This window comes from Micropterus dolomieu, linkage group LG04 (assembly GCF_021292245.1).
Source record: "Micropterus dolomieu isolate WLL.071019.BEF.003 ecotype Adirondacks linkage group LG04, ASM2129224v1, whole genome shotgun sequence".
NCBI lineage: Eukaryota > Metazoa > Chordata > Actinopteri > Centrarchiformes > Centrarchidae > Micropterus > Micropterus dolomieu.
The window spans coordinates 20,147,110-20,167,063 of record NC_060153.1 but is presented as its reverse complement, the minus strand read 5'-3'; the positions used below and the strand labels follow the sequence as shown (position 1 = coordinate 20,167,063).

At 38.3% G+C, this 19,954-nt stretch overlaps 1 protein-coding gene across 1 annotated transcript in view; it reads right to left on the bottom strand.

Annotated features, from left to right (window-relative positions):
• Window positions 1-19,954, bottom strand: part of LOC123969844 (zeta-sarcoglycan) — a 187,625-nt gene that overhangs the window by 98,073 nt on the left and 69,598 nt on the right. Inside the window, exon 2 of the mRNA XM_046047569.1 lies at window positions 8,571-8,684. Within this exon, the coding sequence (XP_045903525.1) occupies window positions 8,571-8,684 (114 nt within the window). The remainder of the gene's footprint in view (window positions 1-8,570; window positions 8,685-19,954) is intronic.

The window sequence follows — 19,954 nt, the reverse complement described above, 5'->3', positions numbered from 1 at the left end:
AACCAGCATAACTCTGCGTTCCCAGCACGGCAGTGGTGCGTTCAAGGACATTACAGCCTGCTCAGTCTTTTCAATTGTGCCTATTTATGGAGGGCTTGGTGGCGGAGATGGCCGAGGAAGCGTTTCACTGTTCCTTGAGACTTTTCCATGTGGAATAGTGACACTGTTGCAAGCCAACAGACTGGATGGATGGCATTTTGAGGCGAGACTACTCCCTCCAAATCTGCCGTATCCAGCGTTGACATACATACGTAAATATATATATATATAGTACACAGAAACAGTTACCAGGGGTTTAACAAAATTAATGGCAGCTGACCAGCGATTATTTGTGATTATATGTGAAGCATTATGAAATGTCACTGTAGCGTGTTCTACAAATGGTTAAAACAAACATACTATACTACCCAAAGGAAGTTTAAAAAAAAATTAAAAAATCAATGGTGAGTTTGGAGAGTTCATTTTTGTTTTCTTTGCGAAAGGGTCATGTTATGATATGTCGAGATACAACAAGCAATGAATTCAGGTGAGCAGAGTTTCAACAGGCGAGACGTTAGAGGCTGCATGTACAGTAGATGTTAGGTAGTCCTGGAAGGTCCCATAGAACAGCCCAGGCAAAGGCATTGTGTACTTCTCTTTAATGTAGGTGGGGTGGTTAACCAGGCATACATTTGCAAAATCAACCATTAGTCTTCTTCCCTAAAATCTTTTCATTTGAAAAAATTAAAAATACTGTTTGAAAACACTCCCTGTAAAGCATAAATCTCACTTTTGTGCTGCTTGTGTAATTAAATCTTTATCTCCTCATTGTGGTGCGCCAAACTGTAATTGGCTCATCACTGCCCCCTGAGGCAGAAAGCTGGTTGGTGAGAACCTCATTTTTAGCAGGTGTTTTTCTGCCAATATTCCACTCTCAAAAACAAACTGGGACAATCAACACAAAGGGAGCTTTATGCTTTATTGCAGTTTTCAACAGTATTTTTTGGTTTTGCATAATAAAAGACTTTAAATGAAGAGTAAGTGATTCTGCAGAAGTATTGTTTATATGTGAACTCAACTGCCTAACAGATACACCTCTCCCTTCAGTGCTCCCCTAGTCACCCTGTCCCCAGTGTTCAAATGCATTTGCTTTTGCCTGGTGATACAACTTTCTTCTCTGTTTATACTTTTGCTCTTTAGCTGCTTCTGGGTCATCTCTTCTTCATAGTGCCTGAAGGAAAACCAGTCGGAAAACCAGATTTTCTTTCAGAGCACACACAAGACGGAGAGATAGTGAACCGTGAGGAAATATTTGCTGAATTTAAAGTATATTTTATCACAATCACTTAGTATCCCTTTAAGGATGAGAACTAACTGGTCTATTGAAGAGCAGTGCACAGCAATCTCCCTGACCTTACCTATGGGACCCTCCTTCCTTCTATGCAGTGGATAAGTCTCTCCCAAACAGGTGTGAAGATGTTTCTACACTGCCAGCAAAGTGGTGAGATGTTTGTTTGTCTGTTGAGTAAAATTAAAGAAGATACGATGAGGCTCAATGCAGCTGGTGATTATCAACTATTCAACTTTGGGTCTGACTTGTAGGGCCACAGCAATTTATCCCCAAAAGGGAGGCTAGACAGAAAAAGTTGGAAACTACAGCAATTTGTAGGGTTGGGCCGATAGACGATGCCATCATCCCGCTTCTCTCTGTCTCTCTCTGTCTCTCTCCCTGTATGTATCTGCTCTCCTGACTTTCTCCATCAACAATATGTTTTATTAAGTCACCGAAAGGACACAGAACTTTTTCCCTAAGTTTTCCAACCGTGATCAATTGTCACAGCAGCAGGTGTGCCGCCGACACATTCTCACTCCCGACTCGTCACATATAGACGCTTGGTCAAGGCCCTTTGGCGTCGCTTTGTAACGCCCAGGGTACCCCTTTAGCATCATTTTTAGCAAAAATACATATACAATGTCCAGTTAGACTTTCAAAATAAAACGCTAGCGTTTTGAAACATCGCCATTTTGAAATGGCACATTATTAAAGTCGTGAAACATTGCAATTTGTTTGGGTTTAGGCACAAAAAGTACTGGTTAAGGTTAAGAAAAGATCATGGTTTGGGTTAAAATAACTACGTAGGTCAGTTAACACGTAAGTTACATCAGTTGCGTAATTACATAATATACGTTTCTCACCTAACTTATAAAAATATTTAATGTTGACTTTTTGTTTCACACAGGACACGAACCCCGGTGTCCTGGTTCTAAGTTAGGGTTCTGGCCCTCCATCCACCCCAAACACCTCCTTACTGTGTCTTTTGTGTTAAATATCTGCCTTTGCTGTCAAAAACTGACACTACAGGGCTTTCCCCAATGCGTTGATCTATGATCTATAGGGATCCCCAGTGCGTTACAAACTGACACCGATGGGTCTTGACCATGCGTCCATATGTGACAAGTCGGGGAGTGAGAACGGGTTGGTGCCGCATGCTGCCTTGTGACGTAGCCTATCAAATAATTGACACCAACATCTGCACTCCTGAGTTCACTGTTGCTTTGCCTGCTCTGTGCTTGTAAGAAGTGCAGTCTACGTATGTAAATGCTCCGTACTTGTATAGCGCCTTTCTAGTCTTTTTCGACCACTCAAAGCGCTTTTTACACTACACTCTGCATTCACCATTCACACACATTCATTCACTGAGCCTAAGTGCTCAAACAGAAACTAACATTCACACTGGCATACACTTTCAGTATCTTGCCCAAGGATACTTCGACATGCAGCCTGGAGGAGCCGAGGATTGAACCGCCAACCTCTCGATTAACGGGCAACCCACTCTACCTCCTGAGCACAGGAGCCTGTCTATGGCTTTATAAGACGACCGCTGTGTGTTGTCTGGATTGGTAGTCAGCACCCCTGCAGCAAGGATCTTGTTGCTCAACTGTCTCTATGGTTCTGTCTTTTGTCTCCCCATCTCTCTACAGTATGTCTCTTCACAAAACATGCAGTAGACTGTTGTGTCCTCAGGGAGTCTAGTGGATACTTCTGATTCTGCATGCTCCCTACAATGCAACCACACTTCACAGTAAAGGCACAGTGACTATAGTCAATATCAAAACAAGAGCATACCTGCTGTTTAAAAAATGTGAGAGTGACCTGCTGTTTGCTTTCATGAAAGAAGATAAGCTCTGCTTAATACACACACTCAAATACACACAATATTGCATACACACAGATATGCATTGGCTTCCTCATGGGCACAAAACATCAATTTCTGCTCAAAATAAAGTAAAAAATAAAGTTTTGAGAGCAAAAATATCATTAGATACGTACACAGGCACATGCAATCCTTACCTACATCATCACAGACTTAACACATAAGCACATTGGCTGGCAATCACACACTTGCAGAATACACACACAGTATACAGTAAAAAAACACAAAACTACAATTTCTAAACACGATAGATAGATAGATAGATAGATAGATTGATGTGCGGATGTGCATGCTTGAACTCATGAGCAAGTACAATCTGACACAACAGGAGACAGCTTCAAACAACATGCTGGAAACTCACATTAACTCCCAATGCAATGTTACAGTGATGTTGAACTAATCCATGTTTACTTTTCCATCAGTAGTAGTATCAGTACCAACTTTCTCAGTTTGGCACCTTTTGTTTTTTTTTTTGGTACAGCTATTATTCAATGACCGTTGATAAGAAGAAGAGAGTGGCTTGGTATTGTGATGCCTCGGTCCCTGCAAGTTTTGAGTCCCTTCCTGTTGTTGTACAACTTCAAAGTTTCAAGCTAAAACTGTGTTGACCTGGTAACAAGTTTAGAGTTGCCTGCAACCTGCCACATTGCCTACATTATAAACACAGCAGATCATAACCTTCATATCGCAACCACCTGATCCCCATCCTGGTTCTGGCTAAATCTACATCTGTCCACTGCAGAGGCTCTAGGAGGAACTGTGTGTATTCGTATAATATTATAACATGAATAAAAGTATAAAAGAGAAAAGATCGGGGTGCCGATACAGGTGCCAACATGTGAACACCATGTAAATGTGGAGTACTGGCACTGTGCTGAAAAAAATGAATACTGATAACCCTGGAGTGCAGGCTTGGTGGGCCCTGAGACTACATAGGACACTCCATAAAAATATTTAAATCAAGAAAGTCCTTAGTTAAGTAAGGGGATGGCTGTAATATTATTACAACCCACCCCACCCCTGCCAGCCATTGTTTAGCTAGCTGTATCAGCAAAGTGGTTAGAGAAATAAGCATGGGAAAAAATGCATCACATCTTGTCTAAGAAACTACATTTTAATCTAATAGAAGTCATACAATTTTATCTGCAATAGTATAGATACTAAAAAAAATATAGTCTTGGTCAAAAAATTTACTTTCTTACCTCAAAATTTATTTTTTTCTCTCTATATTATGAATGTGCCTGTTTCCAGCCCTGACAGTTATATTAGAACCGCTCCTGTTTGAGCACTCAGTGTTTGAATGTGTGTGAATGGTGAATGCAGTGTAGTGTAAAAGCGCTTTGATTGGTCGCAAAGACGAGAAAGGCGCTATACAAATACGGAGCATTTACATTTACATTTACAACCACCATGCAGTTTCATGGAGGAAATAGGTAAATACTGAAATGATCTCAAGACTCCTGTCTGATCCCTAATTGGTGTTGTTACAGCTCTCCCCATGTTACAATCTACATACAGTATAACCCCTTTAAGCCATTTTATTAACGCATCATTTTAAAGTTAATTTAAGCAATGGTATGATTCTGGCCACTATTCACGGAAGCAGAGCAGAGATGGTTTGCTTGAATTAAAAAAAAAAATGTGGTGATTACACCCGGCTCACATTAACTCAATGCTGGTGATTTGTCACGTTGTTCTCAGTTAAATAATGTCACTGTTCAAAGTCACGTAGTAGCATATTAATCACTGCTATTTTGGAAGCAATACACTGGTGAAATTGACTCATGTTTAATCATCTTGATGTGAGTGTGATTCTGTATTTCTGTCCCTTGATAAATAACCTATATAGTGAGAGGTGCTTCATATGTGAAAATAAACGTTACCTTTCAGGTGATGAATAGTAACATGGTAATGGTGAGGTTGACTCCCAATTTCTCTGACATCACTGATCTGGAAATATCTTTTTTGAACATGTAGAGAAGGTTACACTGACTAGAAACAAAATAAATGATTTATATCACATAAATAATTTTTCTCACTATTTTTTCCCACTATTGTGGGTAGCGATGGTTCAGTAGATAAGACACATGCCTTTGGTGTGGGAGGCCCTGATTCAAGTCAAGTCAAGTCAAACTGTGACACATCCACCAATGTGTCCCTCAGCAAGACACTTAACCCCAAGTTGCTCCAGAGCAAATTAATGAATTAATATTACCTGTTATTAAAGAACTACCCATTCAATTAAAATTAACTTAATTAAATTTCAATTGTTAGTTCAATTCAATAGTTTAGTTCAGTATAGTTTAATATTTTTATCAAAGGTATAGAGGGTGTATGCTGAACAGATAAAACCCTTTTACCAAAACCCTTTGGTAAACAATAGATTTGGGGTTGTTTACATAAAACTGACTTGACTTTTAGGTTGACAATGCCATTGTGTCATCCCAGCATGACAGTATATTCGATTACACAGTAAGCAGGTGTGTAGAGTTTGTAGTATGCATTACATTAGTGATTATTACAAATACAGCAAAGTCTAAAGTCATGGCAATTGGCAATGTTGGACATGTTTCGGAGCTTGAATCCTACAGATTTTAAATACTTAACCAATACATTTTCCTGTCCTCCTTACAGCTGAACTGTTATTTAATTCTGATTTGTAAGGCTGGTTAGATGAATGTGACTCATATATCTTCAATGTGAAGAAACTGTACAAAATATGGCTATGGGTAAAAATAATAAAGTAGCAACAGCTGAAGTAGTGAAAACTTGATTAATGCTGCACTTGAAAAACAGGAGGAGCTGCATCCACAGTATTTCTCCAAGTGGCTCTCAGGTTTATCATGCAATGCATTTGCAACAATGTTGCTGTGACATCTTGGCCTTTTCCATCGATTTCCCCTGTCCAGTAAAAAAAAAGATACATAAAAAGTAAGCAACATTTTAGAGATTTAAAGTTGAAGCAGTTTCTCGCTTACCAACTCCACTCAAAACTATGTCTACACAAGTGTTTGTTGATACTCCTTTTATCTTCTCTAACAACCCTATTTATTCTCTTCATCTTGCCTCTCTTCTCTTCCCAAATTATGTTTTCCTCCTCATCATCCTTCACTCGTTCTACAAGCCCTCCCGTCTGACTTCCTCACCATCATTCTTTACTGTTCATTTCTCTCCACTCTTATCCCTAATACTCTCATATCTTTTTTTTAAATCTCCAGTCATCCTTTCTTTCTCCTATTATATATGTATATAAAGTACATATATTTTATCTTCACCATCCTCCTGTTCTTTTATACCAGTGTGCTCTCCCATCCTCTATATTGTGCTAATGTCAATATTAGTAAATCTTTCAGGTGAGCTCCCTACTCCTCCTGGTGTTATCCATCTTTCTTTCATCAATATTTCCTCTAGTATTCCGTAGCTTTCTGTATTTGTCTGATTACAGCCATATACCATACATGTACAGTATATAACATACAGAGTTTTTGACAGTATATTAAAACATAACGAGTTAAATTGAGAGAACATATGGTTCTGTATAAGATAAAAAAGAGATTCCTTCTGTTATGACGTTTTCAAACCCACTCAAAGCCATGAACATTGTTGTCAATCTCACAACAGCAGTACCCTATGTTCTGAGTGTAAAAGCCTATGCTGTGGGTAATGCTTCTGTGCACTTCTCACCAAAATTATCTTCTGAGCAAACCATTCACATCAGTGTAAATGGTGTTTCGGATTGCTCTACATGCTTCACAAAGGAAGTGTTAACAGGAAGTTGTAGAGGAAAAATACGCTAAAGTATTAGATAAACTATCCCAACAGTGTCTTTCCAAACACAGACAAGGTCATAAGAAGAAGTATTAGTATTATTAAAGAAATTAAACCACTATAAGCAATGTAGGACTTCAGTATACACATTTATCTTTACACATTTTATGCCTGTGTGACAAACAACACAGCTGTGTGGAGTAGTACATCTTTCATACATTTCCTCTCAATTGTCCTCCTCCACACTCACACACACACACACACACACACACACACACACACAAACACAATGTGTCTGTGACAACGTGACACAATTGAAGTCAATCCCCCTTACTTACTATTCATACATATGAACACATACACAAACACGCTTGAGCACACATGCACCCGAGGATTGTCCTACATAGAGTGACATAGTGTCCGTGTTGCCTCAGCTGAAGGGATCGATCATACATCACATACATGATAAAGGACAGGATACAGACTACAACGGACAGTCAGGACTGCAGAAAAAATAATCGGTGCCAACCTGCCCTCCATTCAGGACTTATACATTTCCAGAGTCAGGAAACGGGCAGGAAACAGCACTGCAGATCCATCTCACCCCGGACACAACCTGTTCCAGCTCCTCCCCTCTGGTAGGCGCTACAGAGCACTCTACGCCAAAACCAACAGACTCAGGAACAGTTTCTTCCCACAAGCCATCACTCCGATGAACAGCTGATTTCTGACTCACAGTGTCAGGAACAATTCCTGTGCAATAACCCAGTAACTCTGTCTCTAATCAGCACCTGTTCACTGGTTTCCACTTATTATTTATTTATTCACCATTCTCTATTTCAGTGCTGCTCATACTATGTTCATACTATGTCATATTGTATATACTGTAAACCAATACACCTACCTCAGGTCATAAGGTCATAGGTCTTATTTATTTTTTCCAGCATCCTTTGCACTATGCTCCATCACACTGTGTACATGTGTACATGTATGCATGTATGTGTATGTGTACCTGTATATCATATCCACCTTCAACATGTACATAATGAGAATAGTTTACTCTTGCATCCTTTGCACTCTGATTACTGCACTATTTGTCAATATGTCTATATTGTTTTGTTCATAGTGTGTATATTAGTGTTGTACTGTGTAGTTTGTGTCTGATTTTATTTTATTATATTATTATTTTATTATTGTATAAGTAAGCACATCGTGAGCAATGGACAATCCTGAGTCAAATTCCTCGTATGTGTACACATACCTGGCAATAAAACTGATTCTGATTCTGATTCTGAAATAGACCCTGACTGCTGGGAACAACGCCTGAATTTTGCTCATTATAGTGGTTGGAACATAAGGACTTATACACACACACTACAACATGTATGAAAAACATTAGGAAAGCAGTTGAACCTTAAAAGACAGAACTGATTGAAGCATGGCTACATTTATGCCAAAACACATACACATGAAGACATAAAATCACAAAGAATAGTCAACAGGTGCATAGGTTTTTGTTCTACAAAGTGCCGTGCCTTTCTCTTTGAGCTATAGAGGCACACACACATACACCAACACACATACTAACACACATACACTCAAACGGACATGTGGTCTTACCCTTCGAGACTGGATCTCTTTGACGTACAAAGGCAATAGGAATTCAGACACTCCCTCCAATCTGACACCTTCCTTGGTCACCCGCAGATTCCCCATACCATCCTAAAAAGACGGACATAGACACAGAGATATAGAGCGGAATTAAGCGGTTATTCACAGAACAAATGACAAGTCAAGTGAAAGCAATCTAAATATGTGCACATTTCCTCCCCAGAGTCCGAATCTACTACCCTGCTCAGCTACATTCTGATGAGTTTTATGTATAAATGATAAAAACATATAATACTATTTGCCAAGTTAATCACTTAGTCATAAGTTTAAATAGCTTCAGATTTCAGAGAGCCTCAAATACATTTAACAAGTTCTACTTGTGTGTCCTTGTGTTAAAGGTTTTGTTGTCTCGTTGTATATATCTGAACCATTTGTAAAAAAAACTAAAATAAATATATGTTATTTGGATCAACCAGTTTACACCATCCATCATATAAAACCGCACTTGACTGTAAGCTTATATCATGTGTCAGAATGTGGTTGGGAAAAAATTTACTAATCTTTCCCTTATCCTGTGAGTGGATTGTAACATTTCTTTGCAGCTCTGTATCTCACCACAGCTCTGTATTGTTTCACTGTAAATACAAATTGGCACTTCTACCTGGAACTGAAGCTAAACAGAATTATCGAATTAAAATGCAAACAACTGGTGGAAGTGGTACTCAGATCCCTTACTTAAATAAAAGCACAAGTATTTAACCTAAAAGCAATAATTTCATTGAAACCATGTGAGACGTTTAGAGGGGAATGTCTCTGGTGGAACTGCTAACAACTCATAGATATCTGAAATGTGACAAGAGGCCCAAACTGCATGCTGAGTTTTGTAAACTGGTTTAATCTTTAACAATGAATTGCATTTTGTAAGATTCTCATGTGCTTATTAATGTAAAATCTAGATCTGAAAATGAACCAGTACCTACATCTGTCAAATAAAATGGAAATATTCAAGTAAAAAGAACCTCAAAACTGCACTTAACAGCACTTGAGGAAAGTCACAGCTACTTTCCACCAGTGATTATTATAAAAAGTTGTCAAAACTTTACCCATCAGAGTACTTACTCATCAAGGGTAGCTTAACTTCAGAAAATACAATTTTGGAACAACCTTGGCCCCAATCACATATTACATTTATGAAAATACAAAATGTATGGCATTTGTCGTGTTTCATCTGCTTTATCTTGCAAATGTGTCCTGACTTAATGTCACCATGAATGTCAGTATTTAACACATTACACTATTAAAGGTCTTAGGTTTAGACAATTTAAGATGTGCTCAGAGTTCTTAAGGATCTCCAGATACCCAGTAGTACTTAGTATTAAAATTAGTCATTGATGAGCAGTGTAATATTGATGTGAGATGGGAATACCATGTATTCACACAGGTCTGCTTCATCTACAGCCAGATCCTGTTTTACAGAGGATGTTCTTAACAGTCTTTAATATATTTTTAATGTAAGCATGTGATTATTAATACACATAGTCATCAAAGAGCATCACATAATAACCATTGCACCCAAAAAAACACAGAATGGAAGGGCAAGGAGGGAAATTATATGTTACACTTCATGTACATGTTGCGATTACATTATCATTTAGCAGCAACATATCCCAGAAGTCTTATTGATTGGCAAACTGCATAGCCAACAAGGAAGGACACATCCAATGATCTCAGGGAGCGGGAAGGGACATGGGGCAATAATAGATCTGAGGTTGGTGTGACACCTCTCATGGTTTTGTAAGTAATACCTTGAAATTAATTCTAAAAGGAACAGGTAGCCAGTGTAAGGAAGCCAGGATCTGTAAAATGTGATCATGTTTCCTAGACAAAGTCAAAATCCTGGAGCTTTGGATGAGCTGGAGGGGGAAGAGAATTATGGGGGGGTTTTTGATGCCAGAGAGTAAGGAAATACAGTATTCTAATTGACTAGTTATGAAGGTGTGGATAACAATTTCCAGATTTGTGGTAGAAAGCACTGGTTTAATACTTGAAAAGATTATGAGAGAAAAAAAAAAGAGGTTTTCTAAGCTGAGGTTTTCATAAAAAAATTACACCAAGCTTTCTGCAGTGCTGTTATTGAATGCAGCCTAATGCAATATGAGTTACTGAATGGCACATAGGGTTGGGCCGAACCCCGCCCCCCCAGCAAAAAAATCTCAAATTTTCAAATTACACCACCCTGTGAAAGCAGCATTTAATGACCACAAACATTCTTATTATTGTTTTTAAGTATGCTTTGCACGTGTGGTTCTGACACACTCTCAAACAACCTACACCTCAGGTAAACACCCCGGCTTACCCTGCCTCTCTCTGTCTCACTCCCCCGTCTGCTCCACTTTCTCCATCAGCAGTAGCCTATGTTTTATAAAGTCGTTATCATGTCAGCAGGTGATGACGCAGCCTGTCCAGCAACTGAAACTAACATCTGCAATCTGTGTGTTCACTGTTGCTTTACCTGGTCCACCGCGACCGCGACTTGTAATCTAAGTTAATAGTCTACCAATTTTTTACAGAGTGAAGTTTAGCATAGAGTGCATACGACTATGAGCCCTGTATTGTTGTGTAAAGCACACATTTACAGTAGGCTGTAAAAATGGATTTGTGCCGGTTTGTGATAGATCACAAACGAATGCTTGAAAGATTGTTGAATCAGACTTACATGGTAAGATTAAATTCCTTTCAAACAGCCATGCAGGGTATTAGGATAGTAGGGGCTATAACAGCACAAAGAGGCAGCTATTGTACTATGTCAAATCGGTGCTTAGCAGACTGAAAGAGACTGACCATGTGCTTGGTCAGAGTTTGATGAGGCCTCTGGGTATTGTAAGTTAAATGGAAACAAAGGTCTGTTGGTGAAGCAAATTGTTCCGCGGAAGTTGACACTTTCATGCGCACTGACATCATTGTCTTGTTTGTATAATCAGGTGAGCTGATAAGAGATCAGCTGTAATCATCAATATAATTGAAATGGATGTTTATCAGTTACTGGAAAAAGCATGGCAGTATGTAAGAGAGTTTTGTGGCCATGAAAACATAGATCAGGGAATTGTAAACAAAGTAAATATAATTGTCCAATTTATACTGACTGTGTTAGTTTTTGGAGAAAATTAAAGAAACAAGCATGACAGGTGCGTCCCTGGTTATTCTGAAATAACTTTCCTTAGGGCAAACATGTTCAGGCTCAAAAAGTTGTTACTAGTGTAAAATAAGGTTATTTTGGCGGTAAAGCCTTAAACAAACACTGTGGATTGAACCAATTCAGCCTTCAATTGGAATAACTCTCCCACAGAATGTGTTGATGACAACAAATTAGTCTTGCTTCCCTGGTACCCAGCTTTCTTTTCATGTTCACATATATTGATGAAACTGTCCATGAAGATAGGAAATTCTGTTCAGAATGCTGCAATGAATTATCATTAATTCTTAGGTGCAACAAACCAACAAAGCCTTTTAAATTAGAAATGTGCTCAAGGCACAAGAGGGAGAAAAGACAGTGAGGGAGAGAAATTGGGAGGATAAGACAATGAGGAGAGCAGGAGCGATGGAAGAGGAGGAAAATAAGTATAAGCTGGGGAAATAAAAAAACATAAAGAGGAATAAACTGCATGAAAACAGAATAAAATTGGAGCAAAATAAGACTAAAAACAGGCAGAGTCAGGCTCAACGTCTGAGATGGAAACGCTGTAGCACAGGGCAGTGTTACAGATAATATGAAGATAGATAATATAAAAGCAGTGAAGGAGGTATTGCTAGTCCGGAATTAGTCACACAGTCTGCAGTAAATGGAGAGGAGTGCTCTCTCGCACAAATTGACATACATATACTCACTCTTAACAGTCTGAACTCTCACAACAACAACATCAGAGCCTCCTCTCGGCTTCTGTCTCACTTGTCGAGGTATTTTGCCAAAAAAACTGATCATCTTGTTTAAGCAAAGGGAGCAACTCATGAGAAATCAAGAGAAATACTATACTTTATGATTCAAAAAGTTTTACTTCACCTTATATAAATAATGTAATTTTAGTCTTTCTATTTTCAAGTTTCCTACTGATAAGACACATACAGTGTCACAGTTGTAATTTGACTGCTTTCTTGATTGGTGGTTGCAGCTAGTGATTTCAACATAAAGATGTATTTTGAATTATAACTTGAACGCCTCATTTCTGGCAGTATGTGGGGGGTTTCTACCTTCTTTTGCATAACACCCAATTAGAACACATGCATAGATTAGGAAACAACATAACTTGTTTAGATAAATGATATGTACTAAACTTGCTAGTTAACTTGCAAGTGAAAAAAAATGAATACTAAAGGTACTACTACTTTTATGGAAGTTTGTGCAAAATCTAAAAAGTTTGAATTAGAATCTGTTCAGGGTAATGGTTTCCGACAGATGATGATAATTGATCCATTTTATTGGCAAAGTGATACGTGTGTCAGATCAATAAGTTAAACCAGCCAGAGGTTTACAGTGTTGTTGTTAGATCTATAGTCATTACACTGAATATACAGTGAAGTCTGGAACTTATTCAATAAGCCATAACATAACAGGCCTGGGAAATCACATACTCTCTCTCTCTCTCTCTCTCTCTCTCTCTCTCTCTCTCTCTCTCCCTCACACACACACAAATATACAAATATACACACAAACACTATTGTATAATGTACACAGATACCAGATACTACAGTATAACATGCACACACACACAAACACACACACAGAGCACAGAGGGAGAATGGTATACATACAGTATTAGGTCAGTTTGAACAAATTCACACGCACTGAGTTCCCTACAATGCCTCTCTAATCCACCCCCTCTCCCTTTCTCCCAGTCACACTCCCTGTCTCTCAATTCCACAAAACATGGAGACGATGATGTTAAAATTAATCAGGTGGTTTTATTCCACCTCACTGCTCCACTGTCCAACGCTGAAGTCTCATTCTGATTGAACATGACAGCTCTCCCTCTTTCTCTGAAACACTGCTCGTCTTTTTGTTTTCATTTCAATTCAGTATGCATCACTGGCATGGGTGGTACATGAACATGAATGGATATTGCCAAAGCCTAGAATACAATGGGAATTCACCAACAAACAGAAGAAAATTAGTAAATCTCTCCATTCATTCATTTATCTCTCATTGTTTAGCTCTCTCTCTCTCTCCCTGAATCTGTTTGTAGTTGCTTTTCTTCGTCCTACTTCTCTCCATCCCTCTCATCTGTCTCTCTCTTTGTCAATGTTAAATTAGTTTTGGAAAAATCAGCAGTTGTAATGCACCTTTTAGGAGGGCTTCTTGAATGAAAAGCACACGTGGTAATCATGTGCAAAGGCGTTTATAATTGAGCGAGAACTGGAAATAAACCTTTTGATTATTCATGAATAGAAGTTACAAATTGGCTTCAGTTCATTTCAGCGACCTGGATGTCTGGGTAAGTAAAGGATAAAATAAATACAACAGGATTTATTGTATGTATTTCATTTTCATATTTTTTGTGTGATGTGTGTGAAGACTTTTTAGGATACAGATCTCCCTATAGTTTTTGGGGGGTTCAAATCTGTCATTGTTAAAGTAAATGGCTCAACCATAGAAAATAATATTTAACATTTAGTTATAATTTTATTTATACATTTATATTAATAGTACCATGCTTATTTTCATTTACGATTTGCTTTTTTTTTTTAAATCAGATTATTCATTTATTTTTTGTGAAAGCCTGACAGTGCTTCTTGAGATCTTTCAAATATTGATTTTCACTCTTGAATCACAGACTTACTATTTGTGCCTGCATCATGCTACTTGGTTTGTTGTTGTGATTATCTGTTTCACCTCAATTTATTATTTTTCAGTGACTGCTTGTGGTTGGTTATTTTATGGGGATTTTGGTTTATTGTGGTGTGAATATTATTGCCTCATGCTATCTTTGTGGATATACACAGTACTTGTACTTAATGGCTATTTTTACTTTAATACCGCCAATCAAAATGGCCCTGAATCATAAGACATCATCAAAGGCAATTGATTTGGGGCTCTAACCCTATATAGTAAAATATCAGAAATATTTACAATTACAAACTTCCTCAGTATCATAATATGTATTTCATTGTCTCTGGTTTGTTTCAGATGTGAACTTTTTCACTCTGAACAGCACTACAGTCAGTCATGTAGTCCTCCATTAACCATTAGGCAGCCTTTCATTTAGGAAGGATCGCTGCTATCGAGGTACAGAATGCACTTACAATTTTAGACTCTTGGCAAACTGGTTTTAACAATCCGGAGCCTTACTCATTCAATTAGCAGGGGATGTTATTGCACCTACACTGACATATCATTTCTAATTTATCTTTAGCATCAAATTACATTCTTCTTATCCAGAAGTCTGTTTTTGTCCCACCAACCAATCACCAACCCTGATTTGGTTGAAATAATCCCTTAATTCACTAAGTTAGAAGTGAAAATATTATGGCTCTACATGCTATCGCTGCCTCTGATACCTGACCTCCCTCTCGCTCCGCTCCCGCTTGATGCCTCTTCTGTCCTGTGTGAGTATGAATTCAACTGGTGGAACAGAGTCTCGAACCTTACACATTGTACCTTTAAAGTAGTAAATTGTTAGGTTTAGCATTTAGACTTCTTTTATCACTGAGCAGCTTTTGACTTCTGTATTCATGCAATTATGAAACAGATACTGCTCAGAACTGGCTTGTCACATTTATCTGTTGCTGATTTAAAACTCACTTAGCAGGCAGAGCGTGTACAAACTGATGGCATCACCAGTTCCCTGGCACTTTCGATTGGTGTGCCCCAGGGACCAGTCCTAGGACACCTATTCTTCTGCATTCAAAAAGCTGTCTAGTTCAAAATGTGACTGATGCAAATGTTCACTTTTAAGCTGACGATACTCTTAATTGTCTTTCTGCTCCGATACAAATTCAGGCTTTTTCCCAGCTTCATCATGCATTTAACAGTTTCCAGCTATTTATCTGTAACTTACAGCTTGCAAAACTAAACTCACATTTGATTTTAAATTTTTTATGAAGCAGCAACTGAAACATATTGTAAAGTTTGGTGTGATTATTCATAAAAAACTACCCCAGTATTGTACATGACCACTCTCTTTCTTTCTCGCCTAAAATTGAGTTTCTATTTGCATTTTAGCAAAAAAGAGGCCCATCTCTGCTATATTTGGTGGTGCTTGATGGTGGTGCTATGGGGATGTGTAGCACCACTAGTGTTATAATGCATATAACACTGTGTGTACATATAAAAGAATATACCAGTGCGATGATGAAATACAATACAGAATGGCCACACTCTGTTTTCCTGTTCATTTTGCCTTTTGCCATTTCTGTTTGGCACCATTGGCACTGAGTACATATTTTTGGCAATAAAGCAAAATCAACAAATACAAATAATCAACATAATAGCAGGCTAATCAGTCAGTTTGGCACCAATAACAACAACTAATCAGAGAACAACCTCTGCCTGGCTTTGTCTACATGTCTGTTTCTCTTTCTCTGCCAATTGAAATGGGCTTCACTGTATAAAATGTAAGTGTTTGCTTGAAAAAGAAAATCAGCAACTCCTAGGACAATGATAAAGACACAATAGTTTCATCATCACACAATGAACTGCACTCCATTTCTTCCTTACATCACGGCATAAATGTGTGAGTTTACATACAGCAAGCTTTTGCATGTCTATATAATTGTGTATGCTCTTTTGATTTTTGTAAGTGTAAGAAATATATTTTGTTTCTGTGTCACTCATTATTTTTGTACATTTCTGAACATGTATGCCTCTGATTGTTTAGAAGTGGGTCATAGGAGTCATAATTGTTTGCTGGTAGATGGCGTTGGTCTCCTGAAGTTTTAAAAAACCATTATTTTGCCTTTTCAGTAAGTCTACCAGAATAAATTTTTGCAATGTTTAAATGAGCAATAATACAAACCATATTAATCCATCCTTATCATTCCCCCATGAGCAAGGCAACGTTGGAGAATTTGCAAGAGCTAGATTTTGAAAGTATCCAACTGAAAAAATCCCACATTCTCCCTCCAAAGCCACTCCCCGAAAACACACTTTCATGCGTAATGAATGTAGGGGCAAAGAGCGCGCAGATAGGCAGGCAGGTACGTAGGCCAACCATTCGGACCAAATTAAATAACTGGCCTGATTACAATCCTCCTTTTTGTATTGCTACGTCGAACCATTTGATTTATTGATTACTGTTGGGATGTAACTTCAAAATAACAAAAAATGCTTTTGAAATAAATTGCCTACCTTATCTTTAATTCAGATTTTGTATTTTTCACAGTCACAACTGTGCTTAGATTGACACAGTATTACAATTGCAATACAATTTATAGACTTAAAACATTATCACTGATAGGTTCATAGTGTATGCCCCACTGGTGCTAAGTGCACCGGTTTACATGCATACATTATTTGTTTGTACGCAATATCAAAAAACAAAGGAAGTGCCTGCCTGGTCCACAGGATGTGGGCACACAGAAAAATGCACCCAAGAAAAAAACTCTAATGCACACATTACACGTACACACTTATAGGTACAGTGACCATGCACATACATCCCCCTCCCACATATATACAAACAAGTTGTGGAAAGTGCAGATGGTTGAAGAAAAAAATTAATTGACTGGAATAAATGTGTCCTAAATTATGGACCATGTCCCATGGCTGCCATGCCCCCTCAGTCTGGCCTTATGACCCAAAAATATATATGCCCTGATGCCAGGGCCAGGGTAGAGGTCAACAGTGGCCTTGATTGAAATGTTGAACTTACAATTGTTTTGCATGAATGGTTGTGATTGAGTTAGAAATCAGCGTTAACAAATTAGAAACAATTTGGATAAAAATAAAATCATTCTTAACCCTTAAGTTAAATTGATCATTTCAGTGGATATTATTGATTATTTGATGCCTTGATGCCCTGGCATTTGGCCTTTGTGCCATCAAATAACTGACAACATCAAAAGGCCAAATGGCCTTGCCCCTAAAATGATGAAATTCCAGGCTGGGGTGGTAGTCATTTTCTTACCCTTTTTTCATGCTACCTTGCTTGCCCATCTCTCGGCCCATACTGAAAGGCACCTGAAGGAGGTTTTTAGAATCACTAAAACCTCAAATACAAAGGACCTCTGGTTTAAATTGTAACACACTAACACTACCTGCTTTAGAGCAAGAGAGAGGTGAAAGGCAAACGCACAGATATTAAAAGAAATATTACCATTTATTTCTAGAAATATAAATCACATGTACACACAGACACTTTCTATACAATGCATTAGCTGTGGTTTGGAATAATCAAGTGTCTTCTTGTAATTAACATTCATGAATATGTAGCATGACTACATTTGATCTAATAAATTTATGAGAATTAATACCAAATTATGAATTTTAATATTCAGAAAATATAAATTCATAAATCTCTCGCGGGGCACCACCCGAGTTTCCATTCGCCCAGGGTCTCGGGATTCCCTGAGTATGGCTAATAATTAGACAATTATTCACTAGTGATCAGTTAGTTAACAATCGCTCAATTATCTTAAATCAGTCAGACAATCTCATATCGAAGGGGTTAATTCTCGTGGCAGGGAGATAGGCAATACACACACAATTCCTTTGGTTACAGTGAAATTTATTAACTAATTAAGGTGAATATAAAAATGCGGTTAAAATATACATCCAAGAAATAAACAATGGCTAAACAATGAGAATGTGGGTTTCTATTGTGGGGAGCATTTGACTCATAAGGCGGAAGAGAACTAATGAAAGTAGTTAGATGATACTAACTCGATTAAATTTGTCTAGGAGTTTAAAGACTAAAGATAATGGTTTAACAAACTATTGGACATCACTGATCACAGAATGCAGGGTTTTGGTCTTACTGCCAGTCACTTTCCCTGCCAGGGAATTGCTCCGGAGGTCCGTCTTTTGTCGGCTTACGAAGAAACTCGCAGTGGGGGCCTTTCCAACCCTGGCTCGGGTCAGAGGTTTGGTCGTCCTTTGTTACTGCTGGTGGCCCACGTGGCTGACCCGGGCGTCGGGGATCAGTGTAAGTTAGCTCGACAGATAAAGCTAAAAAAAAAGAACTTGGTCGTTCTTGAATTAAACTAGTGTACTTAACGGTCTGATAACTTATGCGCAGTTGGAGAGCCAGGAACAAGCAGAGGACAAGAGAGCGAACAAGAGCGTGTGTCACTGTTTTGTCTGTTGGGGCGTGGTTCCCAGAGGGCAGTCCTTTGTTCCCCTGAGGGAGGCTTGTCTTTTGTTTGCCTGAGAGACTGTCTTCTTAACTTTCAATATGTCTAATCAAAAATCTATTTGCACGTATTTTAATCAAATATCTTCCCACAATCAAACCTTAATTGTCAAACGGTTATACCGTTCTTAGTTTAAGCACTTGATAAAAGGAAAACAATTGTCAGTAGTTCAACTTTCATTTCAGAATGAATCACATCAGAGGAGAAGAACTTAACTAGCTTTCTGGATATAATGGCTGTTACACGTTCTTAGAGAATATAAGCAAGATACATGAATGGCATGTTAACCTTAAATTTGAGCTGGAAAATTAATCGAGTATAGGATGACATTTCTTTATCATCATTTCTAAAGGAAGTGTCAGAAAGCATTGTGAACAAAGCATTGGTTACAAATAAAATTAATAAAGTCAGGTGACCTTGCTGAAAATTAAAACACTGCAAAATTAACTTATTTAGATTATTTCAACAACAAATAACAACAACAACAACATGGTAACATAACTACTAAAATGGAGTGTGGTGACCTAGTTGAGTAACTAAAAGATTATTTAATTAAACAAGGTAATGGCAAGTTATGAGGAGACAGTATTCCTTTGTCCACACAAAGGAATGTGGACTATGTCCTTTCTCTGGCGTCTGGAGTTTCTCACGAATTCACATCTGGGTGTGAAGATGAGAATATCCTTTGATGTGAGGTAATTAAACAAAGAGGAAGGTCAGTTGCCATGGTTACGTGTGTGGGGGGCAGTTTAGGGTTTCCTGCCCTCTCTTACGAAGAGTTCCGATAGGCTGTTCAGGAGAAAGCTAGTCTCTGGTGAGTGTTTCTTTTGTAATTTTAACAGTCAGGCACCGAGGCTTATCATGGCTGCTGCCAAAGGTGGCCAGTTTTACGATCAGACTGCCCAGAAACAGCACTTAGGGAGAGTGAACCTTTCACCTCTTCCTTTGGAGTCTCTTAAGCCATCTGTTGAGAGTTGATATCCCCCGCCCCCCCCCACACACAGAGGAGGAATTTTGAGTCTCCAAATTATTTAATATAA